General features: G+C 45.4%; 1 protein-coding gene across 7 annotated transcripts in view; it reads left to right on the forward strand.

The window, feature by feature from the left end:
- plxnb2b (plexin b2b) overlaps positions 1-27,996 on the forward strand; it is a 113,656-nt gene that overhangs the window by 79,084 nt on the left and 6,576 nt on the right. For all 7 annotated transcript variants that reach the window (XM_088645633.1, XM_088645631.1, XM_088645634.1 and 4 more), the window contains 25 exons: positions 360-474; positions 818-929; positions 2,267-2,368; positions 3,510-3,602; positions 5,913-6,000; positions 7,511-7,671; positions 8,620-8,768; positions 9,659-9,764; positions 10,404-10,540; positions 11,643-11,822; positions 12,881-12,995; positions 14,092-14,319; positions 14,830-15,006; positions 15,591-15,727; positions 16,293-16,393; positions 17,097-17,326; positions 17,806-17,987; positions 18,677-18,743; positions 19,569-19,715; positions 22,161-22,317; positions 22,667-22,767; positions 23,873-23,957; positions 24,452-24,603; positions 26,436-26,596; positions 27,219-27,366. In XM_088645633.1, coding sequence (XP_088501759.1) covers positions 360-474; positions 818-929; positions 2,267-2,368; positions 3,510-3,602; positions 5,913-6,000; positions 7,511-7,671; positions 8,620-8,768; positions 9,659-9,764; positions 10,404-10,540; positions 11,643-11,822; positions 12,881-12,995; positions 14,092-14,319; positions 14,830-15,006; positions 15,591-15,727; positions 16,293-16,393; positions 17,097-17,326; positions 17,806-17,987; positions 18,677-18,743; positions 19,569-19,715; positions 22,161-22,317; positions 22,667-22,767; positions 23,873-23,957; positions 24,452-24,603; positions 26,436-26,596; positions 27,219-27,366 — 3,431 coding nt within the window. The remainder of the gene's footprint in view (positions 1-359; positions 475-817; positions 930-2,266; positions 2,369-3,509; positions 3,603-5,912; positions 6,001-7,510; positions 7,672-8,619; positions 8,769-9,658; positions 9,765-10,403; positions 10,541-11,642; positions 11,823-12,880; positions 12,996-14,091; positions 14,320-14,829; positions 15,007-15,590; positions 15,728-16,292; positions 16,394-17,096; positions 17,327-17,805; positions 17,988-18,676; positions 18,744-19,568; positions 19,716-22,160; positions 22,318-22,666; positions 22,768-23,872; positions 23,958-24,451; positions 24,604-26,435; positions 26,597-27,218; positions 27,367-27,996) is intronic.

Raw genomic sequence — 27,996 nt, forward strand, 5'->3', positions numbered from 1 at the left:
GGGAAATTGCAGATTTTATGCTAGCTCAGTATATGACCAGGTAACTTATTAGCTCACAAACGTGTGTTTGTTCAGTGCCTTTCATTCTTAATCAGCTCATTTATTTTTAATAATAAATAATAATACATTTAACTTATATAGCACCTCATTACGGTGAATCACAATGTGCTTCTCATTAAAAAAAAAACCTCAGAAGAGAAGTTAAGGAACTTTTAAGATGTATTGAAGGTCTCCGCTGCAGCTGCTTGTCTGAGGCGATCAGGGAGGCTGTTGCAGAAGAGAGGTGGAGGGTTGGAGACGGCACGCGCCCCACCACCATGCGCGCTTTTATTCAGGGGAGCCTTTTTTTCTGTTTTCAGATTTCGTTGCGCTGAATGTGACCCTGATCTCCGTCAACGGGTCCGTCCAGATCGCCGCCAGGAAGTACAAGTTCTACGACTGCAGCGCGGCGATGAAGAAGGACCCGAACACACCGTGAGTGCCCCCCCACCGAGCCCCGTCTGCGGTGGCGCCCGGCAGCTGCTTCACCGGAGCTGTCGTGCTTGTTACTGGGTTCGGGGATGGTGAGAGAGGGGCACAGCCCTGAACACACAAGGACGGGTTTTCAGGAAACTTGCCCTTTTCAAGCCCTGGGACAAAGAACCAGATGTGTGTGTGTGTTTTTGTCAGGGCGACACAGAAGGTGATCACTGAAATGGTGTTGTTGTTGGGCAGTATTGATTGGGGAAAGTGCAAGGCGCTTGTAGAACATCTCTGTGGCGGTACGCTGTCCAGGTGTCAAGAGGTCACGTGTCTTTTCTCTGTTTGCACACGTCAGGTGCATGTCGTGTGTAACCAGCTCGTGGAACTGTCAGTGGAACACAGGGACGCACACCTGCAGCGAGAGCGATGACACCTCTGCCGACATGAACATCATCAGGAACACACAGGTAAGAGCAGAGTCCTGAACAAGTGGCACAGCTGTGTCCTCACAGCCTCTACCCAGGCTTCTCTAAAGAAATGTCTGGATGAGGGCTACAGGTAAATTAGCTACTGTCACATGGGCTGGGTGGGCTACATGGCCTCTTTTCATTTGTAACCTTCCTAACAGGGGCATCAGCTCATAAGAATGGCTTTAATTGTTGATTCTATGTTATTGATGTCATTTTAATTAGTGGATCATCATGATTGTTAGTGCTGGTAGAATAAACAACAGATGAGGTTGTTAGAGAAAGTGGCACAGGTGATGAGGTGAGGTTGATATGTTAAATATAAAGTCTGGTGAAAATAAAAAATGTCAGGTGGGTATGATAGTCCGGGCAGGATTGTGTACTTGCAGAACTCCACATGCAGTGGTTGATGGGAACCTAACTTCATGGTGCTGCATTGACCTCACTTCCTGTCCTTCCTGTGGGCTCACCCTGACATGACAACATTCCAGCAGCACAGCACACATCCTTCATGCTGCTTGTGTAACAGCAGCTTACCTTCACAAGGGGAAAGTGACAGTTATACTGTGGATTACCCACAATCTGGATACGAGCCCCATGGAACATTTCTGGGTCGAGCTGGGAGAATGTATGACAAGCAAGGCTCAGAGATCAGAGACCAGTGACCAGGCACATAAGACAGCATGTGGATCCAAATGAGCAGCTTGTATTAACTTGCAGCAGTGGCCACATGCTACTAACCTGTGACTCTCACAGCAGGGCCCTTGCTGATCAACCCAGTTAATAACAAGTGTTAATCAGCATGATAACCTACCAATGTATGTTCAGTAATGTTTCAGACTACCTTCTATTAAAGATTGTCATTTTCATAGTTGAGTCTTAAGATTTTATTGTTTAATGCATTATACTTTAAAACTAATGAGCTCACTTTTTACCCACTCCTCATTTCAATGCCTTGGTAAAGATTATTGGCATGTTACTTATATAGGGAAAAACACATAAGTTGAAATGATCAACTAGATAATGATAGAAATTACATTTTAGTCCTTATTTGTCCTCTGTTTAACAAAGGTATTATGTGGCGCTCTCTGGGGGAGCATGGGTTTTGATTCCTGATGCTTACAATGTAAATAAAATGTTTGGCTTGGTTGAATCAAGTTATTTTCCTCCTGTGTTCAGAAGGCAAATTAGAGAGATCTTTGACATCAGGTTGTCAGCACATGGAGGCCAGTGCTACAGACTCCAGAGGCAGGTGGGAAAAGTGGGTGGTGATGAAAGGGTTAAAGGTGAATGAAAACATGAACAGCCTTTCATTTTTTATCTGTTTTCTGGCAAAGGGAGAAAAATGTCCCCAGTTTGAGAATCCACATCCTGAACAGATCCCTGTAGGACATAAGACCCCCATCACTTTTGTGGGCCGTAATCTGGACATTGAGCAGGTAAGGAGACAAGCATTTTGATAACTAATTGTTCTTTTTTTTAAAGGAAAAAAAATAACCTAAATAAAATAATCTGCCAGCTGGTAATCTGGCACAGGTCTGTATTATTGCTGTTTTTAATTAGTTTTGTTATATTGCGGTGGTGGTCATGTGGGTGATACTATTTATGTGAAAGGCTGTGCAGGGCTGTCCTCAGCGGTTGAGAAATGCAGGCTTCATAGCCGTCTCGCTAATTAGACGCGGCGTTGGGTTCGCTCTCGGGCCGGAGAGCCACATGCACTTTCTTTGAGCCGGCGCTGAATTCACCACAAAGCAGGGCCTGAAAACTGAGCGTTACTCATGATGACAGAGATGCTCTATTTAAAAGGGTTTGGTTTTTAATTAGGAATGTAATCACTGGCCTCTACTTCATCAGTCACCCTGAATCACGAATTGAAAGACTTCATAGTCTCTTCACTGGGGCCATATTCTACTTGATGATATTGTTTTGGCTTTAAACCTTAGCAGAACTTTGCAAAACCCCACTCGTGCTGCCAGTATGGGCACTGGGTCAGGGTCCAGCTGTAAAGACTTCTGCAGGTTTTGACAATTGAGTTAAAACGAATGGCGCTGAACCTCCCAGTCACATTGCATCGTTGTCTTAAACTAGAAGAGCAGCTGACCACACTGACTGTAAGGGATTTCCAACATGTATATTCAATCTGGGTTCATGTGAAGCGTGTTGGAGGTTTCTTGAACACTATAGGGATTTTGTCCTGTTCTTTGCGGTAGATTACAGTACTTCTACACTGAACTCAGGAGGAAATAGCTTGCTGCAGCTGTTAATACAAATCAGCTTTATCTTGTTTTGACATTCCTTGCGATACAGGCGGTACATGACTAGGTTAACATGCACCTGTGTTTACTCTAATACTTCACCCGCTGTAATTACTGTGAGTAATACTATGTGTAAGGTGTGTGTGTGTTCCACTTCTGTCATCTTGACAGAACCATAAAGATTTCTAAGAGGCTTTGAGCACATGAAAGGAGCCGTCTAAGAATAGTGTTTTTACTGTGTTCATTGGAACTCGTTATAATATTGTTCTCTTTGCATTACATGGTAAGCTCCTTTAAATACCAGATTTGTTTTGTTCTTCTTTAGGGTAAAAAATTTAAGATTGGCACAGAGTTAATGGAGGGTGAAGAGGACGTCACATCTACAGGAGGTTCAAGCTTCAGATTTCCTGGCTTTAAGGTCATTATTCTGTTCTTTACATCAGCATGTGGGCGCAAATGTAAAGTGGAACATTGCTGTGAGGTACTTGTGTGGTACTCCACTCAGATTGCTTCACTGCCATAACTGTGGGTACATGTGTAAATTGCTTTTAGGTAGAAGAATCGGTTGCACATTTCTGAATTTATTAAATGTGTATGTCACGTTTATTGTAATGATCGCCCGGAATTATTCAATCTTGGGGTGCCAGCAGGCCTGGGCCCAGATGTTACAGAAAGGCAACATCACGTCGGCTCATGTAGGTGGTGTAGGTGAACCAGGAAGTTGACACTCTGGGCTCAAAATTTCAGACCTTACTTACATTATTGTCCCAGTTGGGGAAATTTACTTTGCCAGCAGGTAAAAGACACAACTTAATACACGATGCATTTAACGCAGTATGACCCCATTAACTAATAAGAGGCATACCGGTATGATGAGAGAGAAAAATATATAGATATTTTTTATACAGTGTATATATAAAAATTGAAGTCAAATATTTAGTCAGCTGTCAAAATGAGCAGAAAATGATCAGGATTAATACCTGTGAGAATAAAACATAACTTAGTTCTATTGCATTTGAATCTAGGCAGTCTAAATCAACACCCAGATGGAGGGAGCTCAAGTTCACCAACCCGGCAGTGTTGCAATACAGGACACTGTGGTGCCAGCTTTGTGCCGGACATGATAAATCTCGATCTTGCTTAGTTGTAGCATTTAAAATCTGATGCCGTTAAATCGGCAAGAATAGGGGTGCTGATTCCGGAGGAGCTGGCTTTCTCAGATCAGGGTGTTTTTTTTTCTTCCACATGTATTGTGAAACCTGCCAGCATGTCAGCCTCAGGCTCCTGGCCTGGTCTTGCACTGGAATCTGTTTCTGACAGGTGACGTGATTATACAGCTGTTTGTGAAACCACTTCAGGGCTTGGGAGAAGTTCACAAGAGATTACAGTGAGGCCTCAGGCGTTGTGACTGCTGGCTCCATTCCAAGCTGTGCCTCTCACTTCACTTCGCATTACTGGGACTGAGCCCTGTCTCTTCAGACCTGGCTGTCCGTGTGCTGAGCTTTCAAACCAAGGGCTCAGCAGGAGGGCTCAGGCAGGTTTCGAACCCTGGTCCCTTGAAGATGGAGCTGGTCTTTTAACCACTAGCATTGTTGTAGTTTAGAATCGCCCCTTATGTTCACCTTATCCCCCTGATTTGGCATCGCCAGCTCTGTGTTTTTTTTCACGCCTTGACACCCGGCTGAGATCCCCACGGCAACACAGAGGGGCGAAAGGGGAAGAGATTTTTCCAGCCCGCCTGTCCTCACTCCCTCATTTTTTTAACATGTCACCTGCTGGAAAACCCCCGTACTGGAGAATCACTGCTGCCTGGAGGAGAGATGTGTTCCTCACCCACAGCACCGCACACCTGCAGTCACCCAGGTGGCCACAAGGGGGGCGCTGTGGCTCCTCGAGCTGAGACCGCTCTGGTCGACTCTTCTTCCCACCCTACTCTCGGCAGTGCTCAGCCAACAGTGCCGTGCCTCTTTGTGCATCGTTAGCGACGTGACCCAGGCTCGAACCCTGATCACAGAGCTGGAGCTGCACTGAGCCACTGGGCAGGCCCGACAGTGGGAGGGTTTGTGGCGATTGAGCTGTAATGCTGCTCTTTGTCACACAAGTAACACAGCTGCAAAGAGCAGGGCTGTCCCGGCAGCCCTGACCTCCCTCACCAGCAGAGGGAGCGGCGCGGGTTCGAGTGATGCCGTGCAGATCGTCCTCAGCTGCCTCACGGAGTTCTGGCGCCAGCTGGGTTCACTGTGGTGCCAACTGAGCTCCTTGATCATTATGGAAAAGTAATTCCCAGTCTAGTGATACTCCTGCCATAGGCAAAGATCAAGATTCCTTCTGTTGTTGTTCATGATATGTGGAATATTCGTCTGCTGCTGTCGCACCCTCTTGTGGCTGCAGTTGGTACCATTTTCCACATGCCTTCAACTGAGCTGAGCAGTTAATCCAGGCCCGTTTTTACAGGTTCGACAATGGAACACCGAACCTCATAATAAGACAAACATTTGCCAGTCTGAATGCTTACACTGTAGCTAAGCTGAAGCTCAAAACAAAGCCAAGAGTGTCAAAATCAAAAGTTTAATTTTTCATTTTCAGATATTGCAGATTATATTATGGTCAGTAACTGCATTTAGAGTAAGGTTCTGTGCTGTGTTTCTGACAGAACGTTACAAAATATTCAAGAAGTAATGCATATTTAACAATGTAACAAACACTTTGCCCTTGTTGTTCTGTGTAGTTCTCCTATGACAAAGGCCAGACAGTAGATCTCTTGTTCTATGTACGAGAGGATGGAACTAATCACAGGATTGACAGCACTCTGAATGGTGAGTCGGCTCTTCTGCAGGTGATCAGTTAATTAGTTTGGTAGTTATTATTCATACCTCAAAGCAAGGATGGAGTTATACATATTAGTTCAGGTGGGGTGCTGCTTCAGCATGCGGAGGCTGTAAAGGATCGAGTCAAAGGTTTATTCCATGCTGAAAAGAGAAGAAAGGAAACAACGTTTTGACCGTGGAGCCCTCTTCAGGTGAGGTTTTCTTTCTTCTCTTTTCAGCATGGAATAAACCTATTACGTTATACATATTATACACATATAAAATCGTCATACTTCAACTCTGATATGGTTTTGCCTCCTGTGTTTTGTTGGAGGGTGGGGACAGCCTTTTCTCTGCCAGCAGTTGCACAGAAAATGTTATTTCTCTTCCATGTGCGTTTCCTTCACCACAGTCAGTGACAGGCTGCTGATCCCAAGGATAGTGCAGGCAACTGCCCTTGGTGCTGTTTGTGTTCATTTTAAGAGCAGAAGACAGTCAAAGGGGAACTACAGTCTCTATTTCTCAGACCAGTTATTAAATCTGGGTCACAAAATACATTTATTAACGGCGTCGCAAAATTGTACAAATTCTGAATTAAGCACAAAATTGTGAACTCTGTGGAAGTACTGTATTGTTGCTATCTATGTTGTGGCAACATTGCTGGTCTCACCACGGACAAGAGCAAGAGTTCGCAAGAGCGCAAGAATGGTAATTCTGTGGCCCTTCCTGCTCACTAGTCACTGTACTGACTGACGTAATGGATGTACGAACATATAAGCACAGGTTGTGCAGCAGATATTTCACTGCAGAAATGCTCCAATGTGATCTCCATAAACAGTTAACAAGTAAGGTGTATTTGTAGGCAAAACCTTTTCGAACTCAAGAGCTATATTTCTGTTGGATTAAAAGAGATGTATTCACAAGCCTGCTTGTTTACAATGTAAAAGGGCCGCTTCACAGCACCGGACATTTGGTTGCCTCATTCTGAAGCGCTGCTCAGACCTGACAATTTGGTCTATTTTGTGATGTAAATTGGAGGTTTTTCATGTAACTGTGAATATTTTACTTCCATTGCAGTTTGAAATGCATTCATCAATGCCGATTCTTTCTAACCCCAAAATATAAAAAGTGCCATTGCAGTTCCCCTTGAACAAACTAAAAGGAGGTTATTTGGCTCATCCCATCTCGTTAGTTACTGTAGGTTCTTAGTAGCTAATTGCCCCAAGGATCTTGTTCAGCTTTTTCTTGAAAGCAGCCAGGGTATCAGCTTCAGAGACTTAACCGGATGGCATGTCCCGCGCTCTCGCAAGCCTGTTGGTAAAGAAGAGCCACATGTTCTTGGTTTTAATGCACTTTCATGTAGTTTTCACCTGTGCCCTCTGGCTCATGTTTCACTGTTCATTCTGAAGAAGCCCACTGGGTTGACTTACTCAGTGCCTTTGAGGATTTTGCTAAATGATAAATGAATACTTGTGATTTTGCTTGCTTTCTCACCACCTCTCGATCCCTCCCTTCCTAGTGACTCTGTACAACTGCTCGTTTGGCCGTGAGGACTGCAGCCTGTGCAAGAGCGCAGACCCGCAGTACAACTGCGTGTGGTGTGGCACCACCAGTTCCTGCATCTATAAGCAGCTGTGCTCAGATGAGATACAGGAGTGCCCCGTGCCCCAGATCACAGGCGTGAGTACTCGGGGCTTGCTCTGTCCCCTTCTCGTGAGCGGCGGAGGGTCACAGGGTCCGATCCGGAGAGTCCCCTGGCAGCTGATTGATCTAATTCTGACTGGGCACTAATCGCCAAAACCAGGAGGCAGGAAGCAGGAAAATGGTCTGTTTCTGTGAAGGTGTCAGTTCAGGTAGTGAGGTTGTCAGGGACATGCTCTGTTATATTGCTGGATGCTTAAAAGTTCCTGTTCTTCTTTTTCATTATTTTAGCAGATGCCCTAAATCAGGGCTCTTTACATCACATTAAATGTAAATATGAGCTAAAGTGTATCTCATTTTATTTTCAGACTTACTCGCCAAAGCTTTCTCTTTCCTGAGCATTTTTTATTTTAGATAAAAAGGTTAATGTGAGCCAAAAGTATAGAATTTCAGCTTTTGTTTCTGGGGTATTATTTTGCATACATGTTTACAACGGTGTCATTTGTTGTGTTCAGCCCCTCCTATTAGGACCAATAGCTGGCGGGCGCATCAGAATGCTCAGTTGTTCCATTGTATTGTACGAATTGTGAAAGCCTGAAAGAGCAATGAATGAACAACCTCTGTGGTTTACTCTGTTGGCCTGCCTCTTCAGTTAGATGGCTCAAAACAAGATGAAGACCAGAGAGTTGTCTGTGACAGGTAAACAAGTATTTGTGAAGATGAGAGCAAAGAAATTTACAGTTGGGACCATTGCAGAGAGACTGGGAATCACAGCAATATGGAAAGTCTCGAACAATGAAGAAACTAGTGAAGGAGGAAGTAACATAATGTCATAATGTGTATTATGACGGATTTTCCTATGCCCTTTCCTTTCTTGGTTAACGGTCTTAGTGTTATTCTCAGCGACAGCCCCATGTGGGGCTGTCTCTTGGAGAACTGCAGAGTGGCGCTCAGGCTGTGCTAATGTGAGCTTGCTCTCTGCTCCAGATTATTCCTCGCTACGGGCCTCTGGAAGGGGGCATTGCAGTGACCATCAAGGGATCCAACCTGGGGATCCGCAAGGAGGACATTAGAAGTATCACGGTGGCCGGCGTGGAGTGCAAACATGAGCCAGAGCGATACTCAGTGTCCACCAGGTATGGTACCAAGAGAGCAGTGGGTTGTGGGAAGGGTGTCCGTCGTGGTCTGGCAGACCACTGAAGCTCAGCAGGTGTGAACTTGCTCAGTACCTAGATGGGAGACCTCCTGGGAAAAACTAAGGTTGCTGGTGGAAGAGGTACTAGAGGGGCCAGTAGGGGGGCGCTCATCCTACGGTCTGTGTGGGTCCTAATGTCCCAGTTTGGTAATGGGGACACTATACTTTAAAAAGGCGCTGTTTTTTGGATGAGACATAAAACCTGACTCTCTGTGGTCATTAAAAATCCCAGGTTGTTTCTCGAAAATAGTAGGGGTGTTAATTCTGGAGTCCTGGCCAAATTTCCCCCTGGCCTTTATCAAACATGGCCTTCTAATTATCCCCATCTGTGAACTGGCTTCATCCCTCTGTCACACTGAGAGCTGGGGTGTGGGGAGCGTTCTGTAGCACTATGGCTGCCGTTGCATCATCCAGGTGGGGCTGCACATTGGTGGTGGTGGAGGAGAGTCCCTATTACCTGTAAAGCTCTTTGAGTGGAGTGTCCAGAAAAGCACTATAGAAGTGTAAGGAATTATTATTAATTATTGCCACCATTTCCAGCTCTTCAGGCTTTATGAAACATGGAAATCCTGCAGCCCTGATGTAATGTCATCTCAGGCAGTTAAAACCTGAGAGAGAAGCCATGAGAGAAGGCTTCTGGTTCTCCTTCCACCTGAGCCCTAGGTTATCTCATTGAACTCAGTGTTTGCTTAACTGGACAAGGTGCTGCCTTGCCTTGTTCTTGAGAAGCAGAGTTTTACAGAGACCTAGAAACCCTGCTGGACAGTGGCCATTACGGGTCGCCTCCCCTCAGTCCGCTGTGCCACTCTGAACTCCACTTTCTCTTCCCAGCGTCATCTGTGAGATCGGCCCCGTCCCCAGAAGCTTGTCGGGTACGGTGGTGGTGGAGGTAGGCGATGGGAAGACTGGATCGTCTAAGGAAACGTTCACCTACAGGGTAAGAACACCCCACCAGGGCCTGCTCTGTACCCCTTTACACAAAGGGTTTTTACTCAAAACAGTGTCCACATTCAGATTTGTGGCAGATATGAGCCTTTGGCCAGATCACTGTGCAAGACAGATTTTGTGTTGTAGTATTAGCTCTGTATTCCTTTACTAATTAACAGGAACACTAAAGGTGGTGAAATTCAGAAGTCCAAGAATTTGATGTTGGATTAAAGGTTTGCCTGCAGCTGACTGCAGTGCTGCAGATGTCAATGAACAGCACTTGATGCCCGAGACATACCAGTGTGTTCCATACGCGAGACATCATGAGGAACAGTGTGAACTGCAGCTTCAGAAAAGAAAACTGTGGTTATCTGGTCCCAGATTCATTGGAATTTATCAAAGCAGGATGAGTTGCTTCGTGCCACAAAACATTAATACATGGAATTAACTTCAGTAACGAAAAAAGTCTGAAGGTGGGACTTGAAAATGATGAATGAAATGAAATGTGGCTAATATCTGCACGTCCGAATAAACATGGGGAATACATTATCTGTTAAAAAATGGTCAAGTCGTGCTGGAGCTGTTGGTGTGCAGTGGTGCCAGCGCCTGCTTTGCGTTATAGAGTTTATTTTCTGCCCTTCACTTCCAGGATCCTGTACCAACAGCGGTCAGCCCGAACAAGGGCCCGATGGCAGGGGGGACAGTAATCACCATCTCGGGGGAATACCTGGACACAGCCACCAAAGAGGATCTCAAGATTACCGTGGGCGACGTGGAGTGCACAGAGTAAGCTCGCCGTTAGGTCAGGGGAACTGTGTTCTCCCCAGCCCTGGCAGCAGTGCTGCAGGAGAGACCGGAAAGTGAGGGATGTGGCTGCATAGACCCCCCCCCTGGTTTTTGACGTGCTCCCTGTTGAAACCCAGTGTGACAGACCCCAGCTGTCAGGTGGCTTAAGGGATGCAGTGAAAGACCGTAGCAGCCAAAATATCCTCTCGGTTTCCGAGATTATTTGATATCCAACAATCAACAGCTCTTTATATACCAGACACTCCTTTAATTGCCTTTAACCATATAATTGTGAGAATGTCTTGTAACCCTTCACCAATTATCCAATTAATTTATCTTCACCCACTGTGTCTATTTACAGTGATTAGAGGCCTTTAGCAGCCCCTGGTGGCAGGTCAGCTGTAATTCCAGGCTTTGCTAAGTGAGCCTGCAACACCTAGTCTGAAAGACCTGTTTAGCAGCTAACATATAACAGCATTCTTTCCCGATAAAAGGGATTATGGAGAAAGTTAACACATTATTAAATTATAAACAACGTGTCTTAACAGGAAGTGTTTGGTTTGTCTCTTGGTATTTTGTCATAGATCAGCTCATAATCATGAAAGAAAATGGTTTACTCTTGTCCTAGAACTTCTTCTAGAAAAGACCCTTCTGTAAACATCACGCATTTCTCCATCAGTGTCAGCTTATTTTATATAGCAGCTATACAGCAGTTTTAGGAGAGTGGAAAGCGCTAGTGATGATATCAGTCTGAATTAAAGCATTTCATACTGATGAGATGGGAGGGTGCCTGCTCTGTAGCTCGCAGATGTTACATGGCTTATAACTTGTTAATGCCTTCAGTTTTAAGCACACAACACAGTGGAATCCTGAATAACAGTAAGGGACTGCAGCTCTTCATCCAGTCCAGTTCAGCTCATGTTGCTGGATTCCTTGCTAATTCCACTCAGATCAGATGCGATCTATTTAGATAATGTGTATTTATTTGAACCTAGCATGACTTCACATCTTGTGCTGATCATCCTAGCCAGATATTATTTATCGCTGTGTGCAGGCGCTGCTCTACTTCAGTGTGTCATCAGTGTTTTTCCCTGCCTTGCAGAGTGCAGCTTGCCGAGGAGATTCAGTGCAAAACGGGCCCATATTCTGGAAACATGCTGTCTGTCCCGCTGGATGTCACTGTGAACTATGGGGGAAAGACATCAAAGACTGTTGGCAAAGCATTTCAGTTCTTGGAAAACCCTAAGGTCGTGGACTACAACCCTGGGGAGAGCTTCATGTGGTGAGTCCTTTCCCTCAAGTCATGGAGTGCAGATGTTAGCAGCCATTCACTGAGTGATCCATAGTTGTAGCAAAGCAAGATGTTGCAGTGCAGATCAGTGCAGTTCTGAAGTTTAAAGGTTTTTAATTGAATGATCTAATGAAGAAAGTAGACTCAAATGTCTACTTTGCTCTAACATACGGGCTTTTTGATCAGCCAACCTGTTGTGTTACCATTAATGTCAAGACGGAACATGTACCTAAACACATAATGTAACGGTATAGGGATATTTTAATAAACACAGAATACATATTCCGTATTCGTAATCTCAGACTCTCTTTTCAGTCAGCTAAACTAGTATTGCCAGCATCAAATCACAGATGTGCTGCCTGTTTTACTAACATAAAGGAACTGACTGAACTCTACAGCAGAGACCTGCCAGCTTGAAGAGAAAGCATTAGTAATTGATATATTGGCATACAAATCTTTTTGTTCTATTAACATGTTTTTCAATTATAGTAACTGCAGCAGACGCTGCAGCATTTAAGGCGCATTGAGCGACCAACAGTCCCTCTAGGGTCTTGGGTCCACAAATTATAATGTCCCAACAAGTAGCTGCAGACCTCTTCAGAACCACCATTAGCACGTGTCTGCAATTTCATAATAGCAAATGCAACAACGACAGGACCCGTTTCCGAATTCCACGGCCAGTGGCACCCGCGCGTAACGGACAGATCAGGGGTCACGTCTTTGTGATGAGCTGCAAAACCTCACCCATAGTTTGCGTGACACTGGTGACCCCAACTTCCACCCCTTCCCTGTCTCCATGGGCGATAGGACTGGGAGTGAAGTGCACACACACTGTCATGCTCATCAGAATCTCATCTGCAGGGGGGGGGGGGGGGTATCCGGGTTTCTAAACCTTTAGTTCAAGACAGGGGCCAAATGGTCATTTTTGGCATTTATTTTTTTGTGCTTTCTGTTGTATTTTATTACTTGTTTTTTGGAGGGGGAGAACTTTTTGTCCCAAACCGGAAGTCAGGCTGGAGTGTGATAATTGTCACCTTCTTGTTCTGTAGTGGAGGGAGGAACATCTCTGTGTTTGGCCGTGGGTTCGATTTGGTACAGCAGGCTGTGATGAGAGTGGTGCCGTCAAGCATGAAGAATACCGATTCAGATTCCAATAACCAAACGGTAAGGGGCTTGAGTCCCGTCCTTTTCTCTTTCCCTCCCTAACCTTTCCTGTTAAAAAAGTGCACAGTTGCACTTCCAGGACCCAATGTACTCGGACATCCTGTAACGAACTTTAGAGCAGTGCTGTCCAGTCCTGGTCCTGGAGGGAGCTCTGTGTCTACAGCAGGGGTGTCCAGTCCTCGTCCTGGAGGGAATGCTGTGTCTACAGCAGGGCTGTCCAGTCCTGGTCCCGGAGAGGGCATTATAACTTCAGCATTTTCAGATCTGTTAAAGCAGCAGTCCCTGAAGAGAAGAGAGACATTATTAAACTGCAAAGGAACAACTAATAGGTTTATTCCATGCTGAAAAAGAAGAAAAGAAGAAGAAAGAAAACCTTACGTTTCGGCCGTGGAGCCTTCTTCAGGTGTGAGGGCATTATTAAACTGGTCCAGTAGGGCCAGTAACTAGCTGGTTACTGAGTTGAGCTGGAGCGATACTTTTGTCCCCTCCAGGACAAGGACTGGACAGTGATGTTTTTGCTCTGTGCAGCCCTCTTGATGTGCACAGCTGGGGATTGATAGTAGTCTGACATTAATGCTTAATCATTTCAGCTGCCTATCTTTAGTTTTGTGTAAGCAGGTGCAAACCTCAGTGTCTGCTAAAAAAACAAAAATTGTACTGCTTGACAAAACAATCCGCTGTGGGATATACAGACTGGGTTGAGCTGGTATCATCTCCTCTTGGATAAAGGGACATAAAGCTGTCTTTGCTTTTTTCCAAAAATCGAGATATGGGAAAAATGTTCTGTCGAGTTTCTCATTTTATAACCCCTCACTTGTTTTTTGATCTCCTTTCTTCTCACTTGAGTACAGAGTGTTTCCTTCCTGCTTTATTGTGGCATTTGTGGTATTCTGTTTCTGCTAGTCTTACTGTACATTCCAGCAGCAAATGGTAATACAATACTGTACATTCCAAGAACTAATTGTGGGCAAGTGAGATTTCAAGGCTTTTCACCTCTGGGTTTGTAAAGACATAGTCAGCAGATATACAGGCAGTCAGCTGGTGGTGGAAAGGTGGTGCTGCAGTGCTGTGCGTCAGCAGTTGCCTTGTCCTGCAGTTTCACGAGCCAGCTCATTGGAAGAACGACACCGTGATCGAGTTCCGCTCCCCGGCAGTCAGCAACAAGTACGAGAATGACGACCTCAACACCTTCATCATCCTGGACAACCTGGAGGTGGACCTGAAGGACATCAAGACCGATGCGAAGTTCGAGTACCACTCCGACCCCACGTTCCAGAACCTCACGAAGACCACCATCTCTGACAACAGCGCCATTTCTGTCAAAGTAAGTGCCAGCGCCTCTCTGGAAAGACCTTTGATAAGCATCTGCAAACCGTTTCAAAAGTCTTCATTTTTAAAAGGTCCCTTGCTAATATGGCAAACTTGCATATAGCTCTTTGCCCGTTGGTATTAATGCCAAAGATTGCACATTTAATGTCCTTGTTTTTGCAACTCGCTCATTCTCTTCTGTTTGCATCTCTTTTTTTTTTTACTTTTGCCTTTGAATGTTTCTAATTCATGCTAAGGCCTGGAAGTAAAGTGCTAAAAAGGGTATCAGCCCCTCCCTTTTTAATGCTTTGTCACTGTGGTGTGTATTTGTGCCTCAAAGGTGTGCTAGGTGTGAATATGCACTGTAAACATGGCCTTCAAGACCATAAAACTTGCATTGAAACCGAATAGCACAAATGGGTGTTCATTTCAGGGATGGGGTGTGGGCATGCATTATCAGTAGCAATGTTATTGCGATTAGCTGCACTGTAATACTGACACCACAACCTATGCCTTTTCCCCACAGGGCAAAGGTTTTAAAAAAGCCATGACCAAGAAGGAGGTCGAGGCGTTTGTGGGAGATAAGGCCTGTAAGGTGACAAGCCTTGAAGATGACATGATTTACCTGAACCCTCCCACGGAGCGGCCCACAGCCCAGTTCAGGCGCCCCAAGAGGGACACCAGCTCCAACCTGGACCTTTTAGTGAGTGTTGAAGCTCTGGGGGAAGTCTGAGATCACTACATCTCTGAGATGTGCTGCCCCTTATGAGCGACAGCAGTGTAAAACGAAGAAATCCAGCAGCAGTGAACCTCACTATGAAGGAAACATGCATTCTTATATGTGTTTTCAAATTGGGGTGATGTTATTGGTGGAGTGCCACAGGGACCTGCATTAGGACCACCATTCTTGCTAATTTATACCAGTGATTCATTTTCTAAGACGGCTAACAAGGTAAAATGCAGAAAAGCACAGAAGGATTGACACTCTGTAATTACTACAAAGGCAATTACATTTTATTTATTTTTTTTAGATTTATTCAGAGTTCAAGGCAAACAACAACAACTACAGATCATGTGAAAAGGTTACGAACTGTTACATGCAGGTAGTGAAAGGTTATCCGTAACATAGGAAACGCTAAGCTTGAAGAACCCATCTATGGAACAAACCCTGGTGGTTGTGCTAACAGATCCGTTTCATCCTGGAATGGTTTATCACCCCCTAGGCTGATAGAGATCCTGCTCGTATCCCATGTCAGTTACACGTTTACTCTCAATCTGCTCTTTCAGATAAAGTTTGGAAATGGAGAGTGGGTGGTGGGTAAGGTCAGCTATGAAACGAAAGACCAGGTTCCCCTGCACATCATCATCCCCGTGGTGATAATCCCAATGTTGGCCATCATCGCAGTCTCCATTTACTGCTACAGGTAAAAAGCATCTCCTCCCGTACACTCACATGGTCAGCAGCAGTGACCACACCCTTCCCATCTGGATCTACTGACTGACTCATCCACCAGACAGGAGACTGCTCCCTCTAATCGTTGCGTGGTCGTAGAATCAGCCTTCGTCGTTGTACTGTGCCCGAGACTAGATGGTGTACCCCAAAGATAAATGTGGAAGTTTCTCAGTGCTACTGTGACAGCCTTCTTGAGTCAAAACCAGATTTTGTATTAAAGACCCAACAGAGATTGCTAACAAATTCCATGTCTCTTGAAACAAAATGATGCATGAATCAAACAAATAGTGAGTAATTAAGGTACAGGGGGATGTAAAAGAAAAAGTAAGTGGTCCCCTAGTTTCATGACCTCCGTTAAGGGGATCATGTTTAAGTAATAATGTAGGTCTTGAAGGTTGAGGTTGGAAGGCCCCACCCTATAGAAAGATCAGGAGCGTTGTGCGTTTGGTCTTCACCCTGCAGACCACAACAAGGGAGTCTCTGCGATTCCTGCGTGTGCGCGTCTCCCTGCCTGACCCTGTTCCCGCGTGTTGCAGGCGGAAGAGCCAGGAGGCCGAGCGGGAGTACGAGAAGGTGAAACACCAGCTGGAGAGCCTGGAGGAGAGCGTGCGAGACCGCTGCAAGAAGGAGTTCACAGGTCGGGGGGGCTGCTGCTCAATGAAGCCTCTCACTTGCGCACAACATATTTCTCTCGATGCCCATTGATCTCTTTTCTCAGACGAGCTCTTGAAGCGTTTGAGATGAAGTTCAGGCTTAATGTTGAGGTGCAGCTGTGGAATCTGTATAATTCAGCAGTGATTCCACACCTTAGAGTACCTTAACCCCAGTGTGGCTGTTTAAATCTCTGCCCTGATCTCTTGTCGCTGCCCATTTTACTGAAGATAAAGCTGTTTGAAAGGAAGTGTGCTTGTGCAGGATATTCAGCAACAACAAAACAAGCTTTGCTTCTGCAGGCTTCATGATGCTCTTAGATTGCTTTGTGTCAGTTAAGCACGGTCCCATGTCACACAACCAGTCATGGTGATGATAACTTTCCTATCTTGATCTGTTTTTTTTGTTGAAGACTGTTTTTAATTTGGTTCTCAGCCATAATTGAAAGTCTGATTTGAGTTTAAAATTAAATGAAGGGCACGTAAGCACAGCTTTCCACTCTGTGTGTACTGTGTCTGCCTCAGAACTGTAGCGTTCCTTCTAAATATTTGAGCTGCAGTGGAACTGTAGGGTTCTTTCTAAATATTTTCAGGAACAGCAGTTCCTGGATTTGGCAGGAAGTTAATCTCACTTTCCCACCTCCCTGAATCCTGTGATGAACCAAAGTCTGTGTTGGTTTGATTTGACAGACTTGATGATCGAGATGGAGGACCACACCAGCGAGCTCAACGAGGCGCGAATCCCCTTCCTCGACTATAAGACTTACACCGATCGCGTTTTCTTCCTGCCCTCCAAGGACGGGGCAAATGATGTGATGATCACGGGCAAGCTGGACATTCCTGAAGCTCGACGAGCCACTGTGGAGCAGGCTCTCAACCAGTTCTCCAACCTGCTCAACAGCAAGCCCTTCCTCATTAATGTATGCAAACCGACACCAGTCACGCTCAAAGGCCTGTCACTCACTGTGCCTGTTTAGCTTCTGTGTGCTGTCCCTGCCTCTGTGTCCACTGTGCCCTCTCGGTGTGTGTACTGTCCCTGCCTCTGTGTCCACTGTGCCCTCTCGGTGTGTGTACTGTCCCCGCCTCTGTGTCCACTGTGCCCTCTCGGTGTGTGTACTGTCCCTGCCTCTGTTTCCACTGTGAGCGCGCTCAGTGTGTGTGTATTGTCCCTGCCTCTGTGTCCAATGTTGGGGCTCAGTGTATGTGTACTGTCACTGCCTCTGTGTCCACTGTGGGGGCTCAGTGTGTATGTGTATTGTGCTGGTCACTCAGTGTGCACTGTCCTGCCTCTGTGTTCACTCAGTGTGCACTGTCCTATCTAGCATAGTGGTAGTAGTCCTGTGAAGATCATTCAAATTTTGTTTCTAATGATACCTGTGTTTTCTGTCCCGGTGAGTAGTTTATCCGCACGCTGGAGGGTCGTCCTGATTTCAACGCCCGAGCGAGAGGCTATTTTGCCTCCCTGCTGACAGTGGCCCTGCACGGCAAGCTGGAGTACTACACGGACATCATGAGGACGCTGCTGCTGGAGCTCATGGAGCAGTATGTGCACAGCAAGAACCCCAAGCTCATGCTGCGCAGGTAAGCAATCGTGCAGCAAGAGTTCTCCCACTCCACTCGCACACCAGCAAGTGTCAGTCAGAGATATCGTAGCATCAAAGGTCCTCAGATACTTCAAGGTGTTGACCCAGTCAACCCAGCGACTCTACAGCAGTCAGCAGTGAAACTCAAGCTGGCGCACACAAGTCGAAACTCATTGAAGGCCATTTAAAACCAAGAACTGGGGGGGCACTTCTTTACACAAAGAGTGGTGGGAGTGGGGAACAAGTTGTTGAACCTGATGCCCTGGCTTCTTGCAATTAACAGCTGGACGAGATTCTTGGGACGTTAAACCACTAACTACCAAACGGGCTAGATGGGCCGGATGTTCTCTTGTTTATCACTGTTCTTGTGAAGTTAGTCCTGTGTGTTTTGGCAGTGGTTGCGAGGGCCAAGGACGGTGCTACAGTCATAGTGATTTTACATTTTCCATGTCAGTGTGGAAGGAACCTCTGCTGATGTTATAGTGTTGTTTAATGAATTTAAGAGGAGTACAGTGGGACTGTACAGACAACCAGCATGTTTACTTTCATACTGAGAAAATGGCATTTTGTGTCCTATACACGGTCAGGTTTTGTTAGGAAACATGCATCCTGGAGACACTGCAGTAAGTCCTTGTGGTAACCTTATTGTGGTTATGGTTCTATCTTCTCTGTTCCTTCTGCCTCCAGGTCTGAAACAGTGGTGGAGAGAATGCTTTGCAACTGGATGTCCATCTGTCTTTACCAGTTTCTCAAGGTAAGGGGTCTGGAGTTTCTCAGTACGGGCCTCGCTTCAAGCCTGTTGCACAAACAAGGACTGTCCTGTGATTTTCCTGAGGTCTTAACAAAATTATTATAATAATATTTGCAAAGCAAATTCAGTCTGCATAACTTGCATTTCAGCTTTGTGAATAAAGTTTTATTTTTTAAAAGTCATTTTTCAAACTCGATCCCAATGGATTCCAAAGCACCTTTAGGAAACCCACTTTATCCTATCTGAACTGTTGCACCCATTCCAACTGTAGGCCAGCAGTTCCACGGCACAGCACACCAGCTGGAGAAGTAACACGTTGCTTTAGCAGTTAATCGAAGAGGGATCTTTAAGTGCAAACCCAAAGTGAAATTTAGTCAGGACACCAGGGTTAACACCCCTGCACTTAGGAACAGTGTCATGGCATCTGAATGACCACAAGCAGTCAGGATCTTCATTTAGTGTCTCATCTAAAGGGCATCACTTCCCACAGCAGTGTCCTTGGTCATTATTCTAAATCAATGGTTTGGTTTGACTCTGGTCCAGAGGAAATAGCGCCACCTACTGTTTCAGAATCGCCGCTCATGGCCACCTGGTTTTTCTTTGAGGTCTCCGACCCCAGCACTACCCTCTCCCAGCCTTCCTCAGTTTCTGAGATCTGACAATTTGAGGCCACAAGGCGTTGGGTTTGTAGTTCGCGCCATAAACGTTCCCGACGGAAACGGTCATCTCCGTCGCGCGTGCTTCCCGCGGAGCGAGATCAGATAGACGGGACGATGAGCGCGTGTCTGCACCAGCGTCAGCCAGGCTGTTGTGCGTTTGTGTGCGCAGGACTCGGTAGGCGAGCCGCTGTACAAGCTCTTCAAGGCCATCAAGCACCAGGTGGAGAAGGGCCCGGTGGACGCGGTGATGAAGAAGGCCAAGTACACTCTGAACGACACGGGGCTGCTGGGGGACGACGTGGAGTACGCGACCCTGGTGAGTCCGCCTCCCGCCGCGCGGCGAACCAGACTAGACGCACGTGCATGCCCGCGAACAAACCAGTACAGTTCCTTTGTCCTGTGTGTAATGTCTGCGTGTCTCCTGACTTCCTGTGAGGTCTGGCCTAGATGACACACACGTGTTTATACAGTACACGCACATACATGGGTAAAAAGTTTGTTTACCCTAAGGAATTATATGGATTTCTGGATGAATGGCTCCTAAATGTGATCCGATTTTCGTCTAAGTCATAATAATAAATAAAGACTTATTTAAGTCTTCAATGTATTTAAACAAAGTCTTATTTAACAAACAACACACACCATTTTACATTCCCATATCTTGTTTGAACAAATGGTTTAAACAATCAAGGTCATTGATGGGAAAAAGTATGTGAACCTCTAGGATAATGACATCTTGAAAAGCTGGGTATCAATGAGTCAGGTGTTCCAATCAATTCAGGTGTGGGTTTTGACCTGCCATATAAAAAATCACACAATTGTGGTTACCAGCTCTTCACAACAGAATTCTGTTGAAGTGCAATACAGCCCGATCAAAAGAGATTTCGGAGGACCTGAGGAAGAAGAGTTGTTGAAGCTCATTAGACTGGAAAGGGTTACAACAGGATTTCTAAAGACTTGGGCCTCCATCAGTCCACAGTCAGGCAGATAGTTTACAAATGGAAGAAATTGTTACTCTCCCTAGGAGTGGGTGTCCTACAAAGATCAGTGCAAGGGCATGCCCACACAATCCTCAAACAGGTGACAAGAAAACCCCAGGGTGACAGCTAAGGATCTGCAGATCTCTTGCACTTGCCAACGTCTGTGTTCATGAGTCCACCATGAAAAAAACACTGAACAAGTGTGGTGTTCATGGGAGGTTACCACGGAAGAAACCACTGCTCTTCAAAATACATTGCTGCCCGTCTCAAGTTTCCTAAAGACCACCTGGATGTTCCACAGCACTGCTGGAACAATGCTCTGTGGAAAGAAGAGGCAAAAGGTTAACTTTTTTGTAAATGTACACAGTGTTATGTTAGGAGTAAACAAAACTCTGCATACCAAAACCACATCCCAGCTGTGAAGCGTGGTGGAGGGAGTATAGTGGTGTGGGGCTGCTTTGCTGCCTCAGGGCCTGAATGGCTTGTAATCCTTGAGGGACCAATGAATTCCAAGTAGTATCAGGAAATCCTACAGCAGAATGTCAGGGCATCTGTCTGTGATCTAAAACTCAAAGGAAGTTGGGTCATGCAACATGACAATGATCCAAAACACAGGAGTAGATCAACAATAGAGTGGCTCAAACAGAAGACATTCCGTATTTTAGAATGGTCAAGTCGGAGTCCTGACCTCAATCCAATGCTGTGGTGTGATCGCAAGACATCCCAAATATATACATGACCTGAAACAGTTTTGTATAGAGGGATGGGCCAAAATACCTCCTAACTGCTGAGCAGGTCTGATCTACAGCTACAGAAAGCGTTTGGTTGAGGTTATTGCAAATAAAGGAAGTTCCACTAGTTACTAAATATAAGGGTTCACATACATTTTTCCATCAATGACCTGGATTGTTTAAACCTTTTGTTCCATAAAGATATGGCAATGTAAAATGTTGTGTGTTGTTTGTTGTTTGTTAAATAAGACTGTCTTTCTTTATTATTATGACTTAGATAAAGATCAGATCACATTTTAGGAGCCATTCATGCAGAAATCCATATAATTCCTTAGGGTTCACAAACTTTTTCTCACAACTGTATATATTCACCTATGTGTCTTTTGCGTTGTTATTGCCAGTTCATCTGTCTTCTTTGTACTCTGTTATTCAATCTTATTGTCTTGTCCTAGGGTTTTAGACTCTGATTCTAAGTTGAAATGGAGTCTCACCCTGGTCATTAGGGGAGCCAGAAGCAGGGTTTTGAGTTTATATCCCAGCAAGCAGTTTTGCTCTTGGAAGTCAGTGTTTATGACTCAGTTCTGAGCTGTTTCTAACACTCTGAACTTTTCTCTAATCTATGTTTCTCTGTATAGCACAGCTTTTGCTTCTGTAAGAAATCTTTTTTGGAATATTTTTGCTTAAACTTTCATGATGGAGCTGGGTACCACATGCAGCTTAATGACAGTGAGCCTATAAGCATGTACCTTCTGACAGAAACGTGCTCATACAAGTTTAAATTCCCACACTTTTGAAGTCTACAATTTCAGTCACATGGAGTTTCTAGAAATCCTGCCTTGTATCTTGAGAAAGTTTGATTTTTCCACCATAGTAGTTGGTTATCATTTCTGCTGTGCTTAAAGAACCTTTTTTTGTCTCCAGCTACCGACAGTTAGCTTTTCCAGTACAATACCAGTTGTATGCAATACTCCAGGTGAAAATACTGCATATACACTACCTGTATAGTAGACATAGAGTTGTCCTGTGGCCCAATTGCACTGTTTCCCTCAGACCCTGCAGGTACTGGTGCATGGAGAGGGCCCGGATGTCACGCTGGTGAAGGTGCTGAACTGTGACACCATCTCTCAGGTCAAGGAGAAGATCATCGACCAGGTCTACAGGAACCTGCCCTACTCACAGAGGCCCAAGGTGGACAGTGTGGCTCTGGGTGAGAAGCCTGCCTACCTCACAGCCCAGCCTTGGGGAACTACTCTTGGGTGAAGCAAACACCCTCTTTTAACAGACTGAAAAGAAAAAATAAAAGTACAGCACAGCGTGTTTTTAAAGTGCCAGTTGTGTCTTGCAAACCAGATTTCTGCACAATATCGTAACGATGGACCATTTAATCCTGTAAAACTTTAAAAATGACAAAACACTGTAGCATTTAATCATGCAAATCTTTCCCGTTTTAAAAAACGATCAAGGGAGTTTAAATGTCTTTTTGCAGGGTTTGCAGGGTTTTGGTGCTAAGGTTGCGAACTGAGTGTTTGATGTGTTTATCCTGCTCTTGTCTGCAGAGTGGCGCCCTGGTTCCACGGGCCAGATTCTGTCCGACCTTGATTTGACCTCCCAGAAGGAGGGCCGGTGGAAACGAATGAACACGCTGGCACACTATAACGTGAGTTCGGCTGCACTTCATTACTGTAATAATTAAGGCAGCAGCCATATCGCCCTGCACCTCCCAACTGGCAGCTCACTTAAGCTCAGCAGGTGTGAGCCTGGTCAGTACCTGGATGGGAGACCTCCTGGGAAAAACGAAGGTTGCTGCTGGACGAGGTGTTAGTGGGGCCAGCAGGGGGTGCTAACCCTGCGGTATGTGTGGGTCCTAATGCCCCAGTATAGTGATGGGGACACTATACTGTAAACAGGTACCGTCCTTTGGATGAGACGTAAAACCAAGCTCCTGACTCTCTGTGGTCATTAAAAATCCCAGGGCGTTTCTCGAAAAGAGTAGGAGTGTGTAACCCTGGCGTCCTGGCCAAATTTCCCAGTACGTGGTGAGGATACTGATGCACTGTGGCTGCCGACGCATAATCCAGGTGGGGCTGCACTCTGGTGGTGGTGGAGGGGAGCCCCCATTACCTGTAAAGCGCTTTGAGTGGAGTGTCCAGAAAAGTGCTAAATAAGTGTAAGCAATTATTATTATAATAATAAAGCAGTTGGCTTCACTGACCTGGTTATGCGTCAGTGGTAGGGCAATTTTACGGCAATTAACTGGAACATTGGAGCGCAGAAACTTGCTCAGGGGTGCAACTATATAACCGCAGCACCCACTTGGGATTTGAGCCAATACCCTCTGGCCCATACTCTAGGACCTCAAGCAGCACTTACACAAAGGCTCTGAAGCGTTTCTCCAGCAACAAACAGTAGAAGAGCTGATAATTAGTTGAATACAAAACCTACTGTAGGCAAACAGGAAATTAAGAGACTACTCAAGAATATGAATTGAGTAAATGAGAAATGAGGTATGAGTAAAACAGGTTTTATCTCTAACAATATAAATCTAATTGAAAACCCCTTTCAATTAGCACTAGTTTAGAGATTTATAAAACCACGCATTCAAGGTCATTAATTCCACATTCTTAGTTAACATTACAAGATAAAATTTATATCAGTGACGATCACACCGATTCTATTTTTAGATTTGATTCTTTCTCTTCAGGTGCCTTCTAAACCGGACAGCTTTTCACCCGCGCGTTCACCGGTGCTTCTGTCTCTTTCAGGTCCGAGATAACGCCATCCTGGTTCTGTCCAGAGTCCTGCACCCCCAGCAGCCTGACGAACAGCACCAGGACAACCACGAGGAGCGTGAGTAGCACAGACAGAGGGCGGCGTCTGCAGACTCACCCCTCACAGCTGTCATGACCAAGCTACACAGAACAGCTCTGAGGATGAATTACTTAAAAAATTCATCGTTTTTTTTTCCCCCCCTGGAATAAAAGCTTGTGTCTGCTCCCGGTGAATTAGATGTTTCCAAATCTCCATTTTCAGACCCTCTTGATCTATAATGCCTAAAAACTGCTAACTAGCAAATGTCAGGTATTTACCTCCTTAGCTTTATAATTTATCAGAAAGCGTAAGGCCGGTTTTTGGATTTTGAAACTATAATTATAGTAATCATAATATAATATTCTATTTATAATAATATAATTATAAACTAATTATATAATATTTAGTTATATCACTGTAATTTCGAATGTAAAGGCCTCCTGCTTGCTAGAAAACGCTTTTTTTGTAGCCTGGTTAGAAAGGGGCCTTGCTCAGGACGTCCCGCTGAGGGTTGCTGCTCCCTGTCCCGGCAGGTAACGCTCTGCTGGAGGACGACAAGGTGTTCCACCTGGTGCGCCCCGCGGACGAGCTGGACGACGCCAAGTCCAAGCGGGGCAGCATGAAGGACAAAGCCATGACGAAGGCCATCACCGAGATCTACCTGACCAGGCTGCTCTCCGTCAAGGTAAGGGCGGTGTACCGGACCGAACGGCGCCGAGGTCGAAAACAAAAACATTCTGCTGTGGGGGGAGGAAAAAAATCCGGTGTACTGTATGGGAAAAGACAATGTCGCATCTCTGCACCGATTCAGATATTCTATTGCTTAGTGATCCAGTTGGGGAGATTTTACAGGAGAACTCTAGACTTAAAGGAGCAGTGCTGTCCCAATTTCTTAAAGCAGTTATTTCATCTTGGTAACAGATTTATTGGCGATGTAGAAAAAATGTACAAATGTAAAATTAAGCACAAGATCGTGAACTTGGTGAAAATACCGTAGGTCACAAACCCCTGGTCTCACAAAGGGGCGAGAGCTAGAGTTCCCGAGAACTGCGACGTGAAGCAGCCCTTCCTGCTCACTAGTCACTGTAATGACTGATGTCATGTGATGTACAAGTGAACAAGTACAGTTTGTGCAGAGGGTATTTCACCACAGAAAAGTTCCAACGTGATCTGCATGCAGAGTTAAGTAGTATTTATCCACAAGACCGTCTTGAAGTTGAGAGCTATAAAGTTTCTATTGGATTAGAAGAGCTCTATTCACAAACCTGCTTGTTCATAATGTCACAGGGCCGCTTCACCCAACTGGAAGTTTTGTGGCCTCGTTCTGAATCACTGGTCATGGTGCTGCACATACCTTGAAATGTCTTCTATCTTCTGGTGTAAATTGGAGGTTTTACAAGTTACTGTGCACATTTTACTGTTATTGTGGTTTGAAATGCACTCGTCAATGCTGATTCTTTCTAACCCCAAAATATAAAAATAGCGCTGCAGTTCCCCTTTAAAATGTTTTAGGAATAACTTTTATCCTCCTTTGGATGAATGTCAACAGACATCAGCAGAAGACTACTGGAACTGCCAGATATATTCTTTTTAAATAAACATTTGTCTGCCATTAAACAGCACAGTGCCTTATTACATGACTGTGAAATAAAGATAACCCTGTAATAAGAAAAAACTACATTTTGCTGTAGAAATCACAAGAGGGAGTCTGTTTTATTTCCTTGATAAATACAGTTGCATTTCCCTTAGTTTTACAATAGAGGCTCTTCTTGAGTCTGGTGTCCTGATTTAAAATAATCAAGACTGCAGCCACCTGAGAAGCTTATCCAGTAGCTGGCTCTGCTGCCCTCAGGTTCTAAACAGAGGCGACTGTGTCCCAGGCAGTGGTGCAGCTATCTACAAGTTAATAATAATAATCCTTACACTTAAATAGCGCTTTTCTGGACACTCCACTCAAAGCTCTTTACAGGTGATGGGGGGCTCCCCTCCACCACCACCAGTGTGCAGCCCCACCTGGATGATGCAACAGCAGCCAAAGTGTGCCAGTACGCTCACCACACATCAGGGAGGAGAACAAAATGAACCAAATAATAATAAATGGGGATTATTAGGAGGCCATGACCGGTAAAGGCCAACAGGAAATTTGGCCAAGACACCTGGGAAACACCCTGAGATTTTTAATGACCACAGGGAGTCAGGACCTCGGTTTTACGGCTCATCCGAAGGACGGCACCTGTTTACAGTATAGTGTCCCCGTCACTATACTGGGGCATTAGGACCAACACAGACTGCAGGGGGAGCGCCCCCTGCTGGCCCCACTAACACCTTAGTTTTTCCTTGAGGTCCCCCTCCAGGTGCTGGCCAGGCTCACACCTGCACACCTGCTGGGCTCCAGTGGGCTGCAGGGCGACATGGCTGCTGGCCAGCAGGTTCCTGTGCACGTCCCAGCGGGGGCGGCGGGTGGAGTCTGCTCCAGTCCAGCGAGCAGAGCTCAGAGTCTGCGCTTTGCGTTCTCAGGGCACACTCCAGCAGTTCGTGGACGACTTCTTCCGCAGCGTGCTGTGCTCCGGCACCGTGGTGCCCCCTGCCGTCAAGTATTTCTTTGACTTCTTGGACGAGCAGGCGGAGAAGCACGAAAACGTAGATGAGGAGACCATCCACATCTGGAAAACAAACAGGTAGGAGCTGGGGGGTAGGGCAGTGCACGCTGGCACCAGGGTTGTTACACTAATGACAAGGAGTCTGTTCAGCTGGTATAATTCTTTCCACAAGGACCAGTTTGCTACAATATTGGTGGGACTGTAGCAATGGAATTTAATTTATAAACTAATAACTTCCATAACCTTGTAATTTATCATGAAGTGTAAGAGGAAATGTGTCTGTTTTTGTATTTTGAAACGTTTAAATCTCCATTTCGGGCTTTTCCTTGTTTAAAATAACTGTTTGAAAAAATATTCAGTGAGTAATACTTGCACCTTGTTTGCCGATGCATTTTCCAGTAATAAACGCCTTGTACAGAACAGAAGAGTACGAAAAATCTGATCAGTTGATCAAGATAATTGAAATATCTCTATCAATAACAAATTCTGTGCAATATGAAAATAAAGTAATGTGCATGTGCTATGTAGAATGGGATTGGTACATGTGTAGGTATAGGTAGGTTGTCTGTTTGTTCCAGTGTGCTCCTGTGTTGCAGTGCAGTGAACGTCTGTACAGTTTTGTGACCGTGTGTAGTGCATCTCAGAGTGCTCCGAAACCCTGCCAGTGTGCATGTTGTCAGTGGGTCTTGTGTATCGACAGCCTGCCCCTGAGGTTCTGGGTGAACATCCTGAAAAACCCCCACTTCATATTCGACGTGCATGTGCATGAGGTGGTGGACGCCTCGCTGTCGGTCATCGCTCAGACTTTCATGGACGCCTGCACCAAAAGCGAGCACAAGCTGAGCAGGGTGAGACAGCTAGCCAGACACGTTAACTGGGGGGGATGCCTGAGCAGAGCGTGGGGCCCACTGCGTGGGGCCATCCTGTCTTCCTGAAGAGTTACTGTGGCATGTAACTGGAGCGATGGGTGGTCACTGATGTCTTTTGGTTTATGCATCACTGTGCTCCACAGTCAGTTCTCTGAAAGACCATGTAAGAACATAAGAACAGATACAAACCAGAGGGTGCCACTTGACCCATCTCGCCCATATGGTAGTTAGTAGTTAATTCATCCAAGGATCTCATCCAGCCGTTCCCTGAAAGAAGCCAGGGGGTTGGCTTTAACAGCACGGCTGGGCATCTTGTTCCATACTCCCACAACCCTTTGGGCAAAGACGTGCTGTAAGAATTGTTCAGACAAACAACAGTGTTAAGTGAACTGAATGACGGGGAATAAATCAGTTTGCATTTTTTCATGTTGAATTTAGGATGTGACAACGAACCGAATTGTCCTGAGTTGGATCTCGTTAAATAAGCTTGGTAGTGTTTGCTCCAATGAGCTAAGGTTGAGCAGGAGTTTGTTTTTCCAGGACTGTTTTACAACACTACACTGTTCTCGAGCGGTTAACCAGTCAGGAGGTTTTAGTCACCAAAGACAA

The sequence above is a fragment of the Lepisosteus platostomus genome, chromosome 9, assembly GCF_059453375.1.
Source record: "Lepisosteus platostomus isolate fLepPlt1 chromosome 9, fLepPlt1.hap1, whole genome shotgun sequence".
NCBI lineage: Eukaryota > Metazoa > Chordata > Actinopteri > Semionotiformes > Lepisosteidae > Lepisosteus > Lepisosteus platostomus.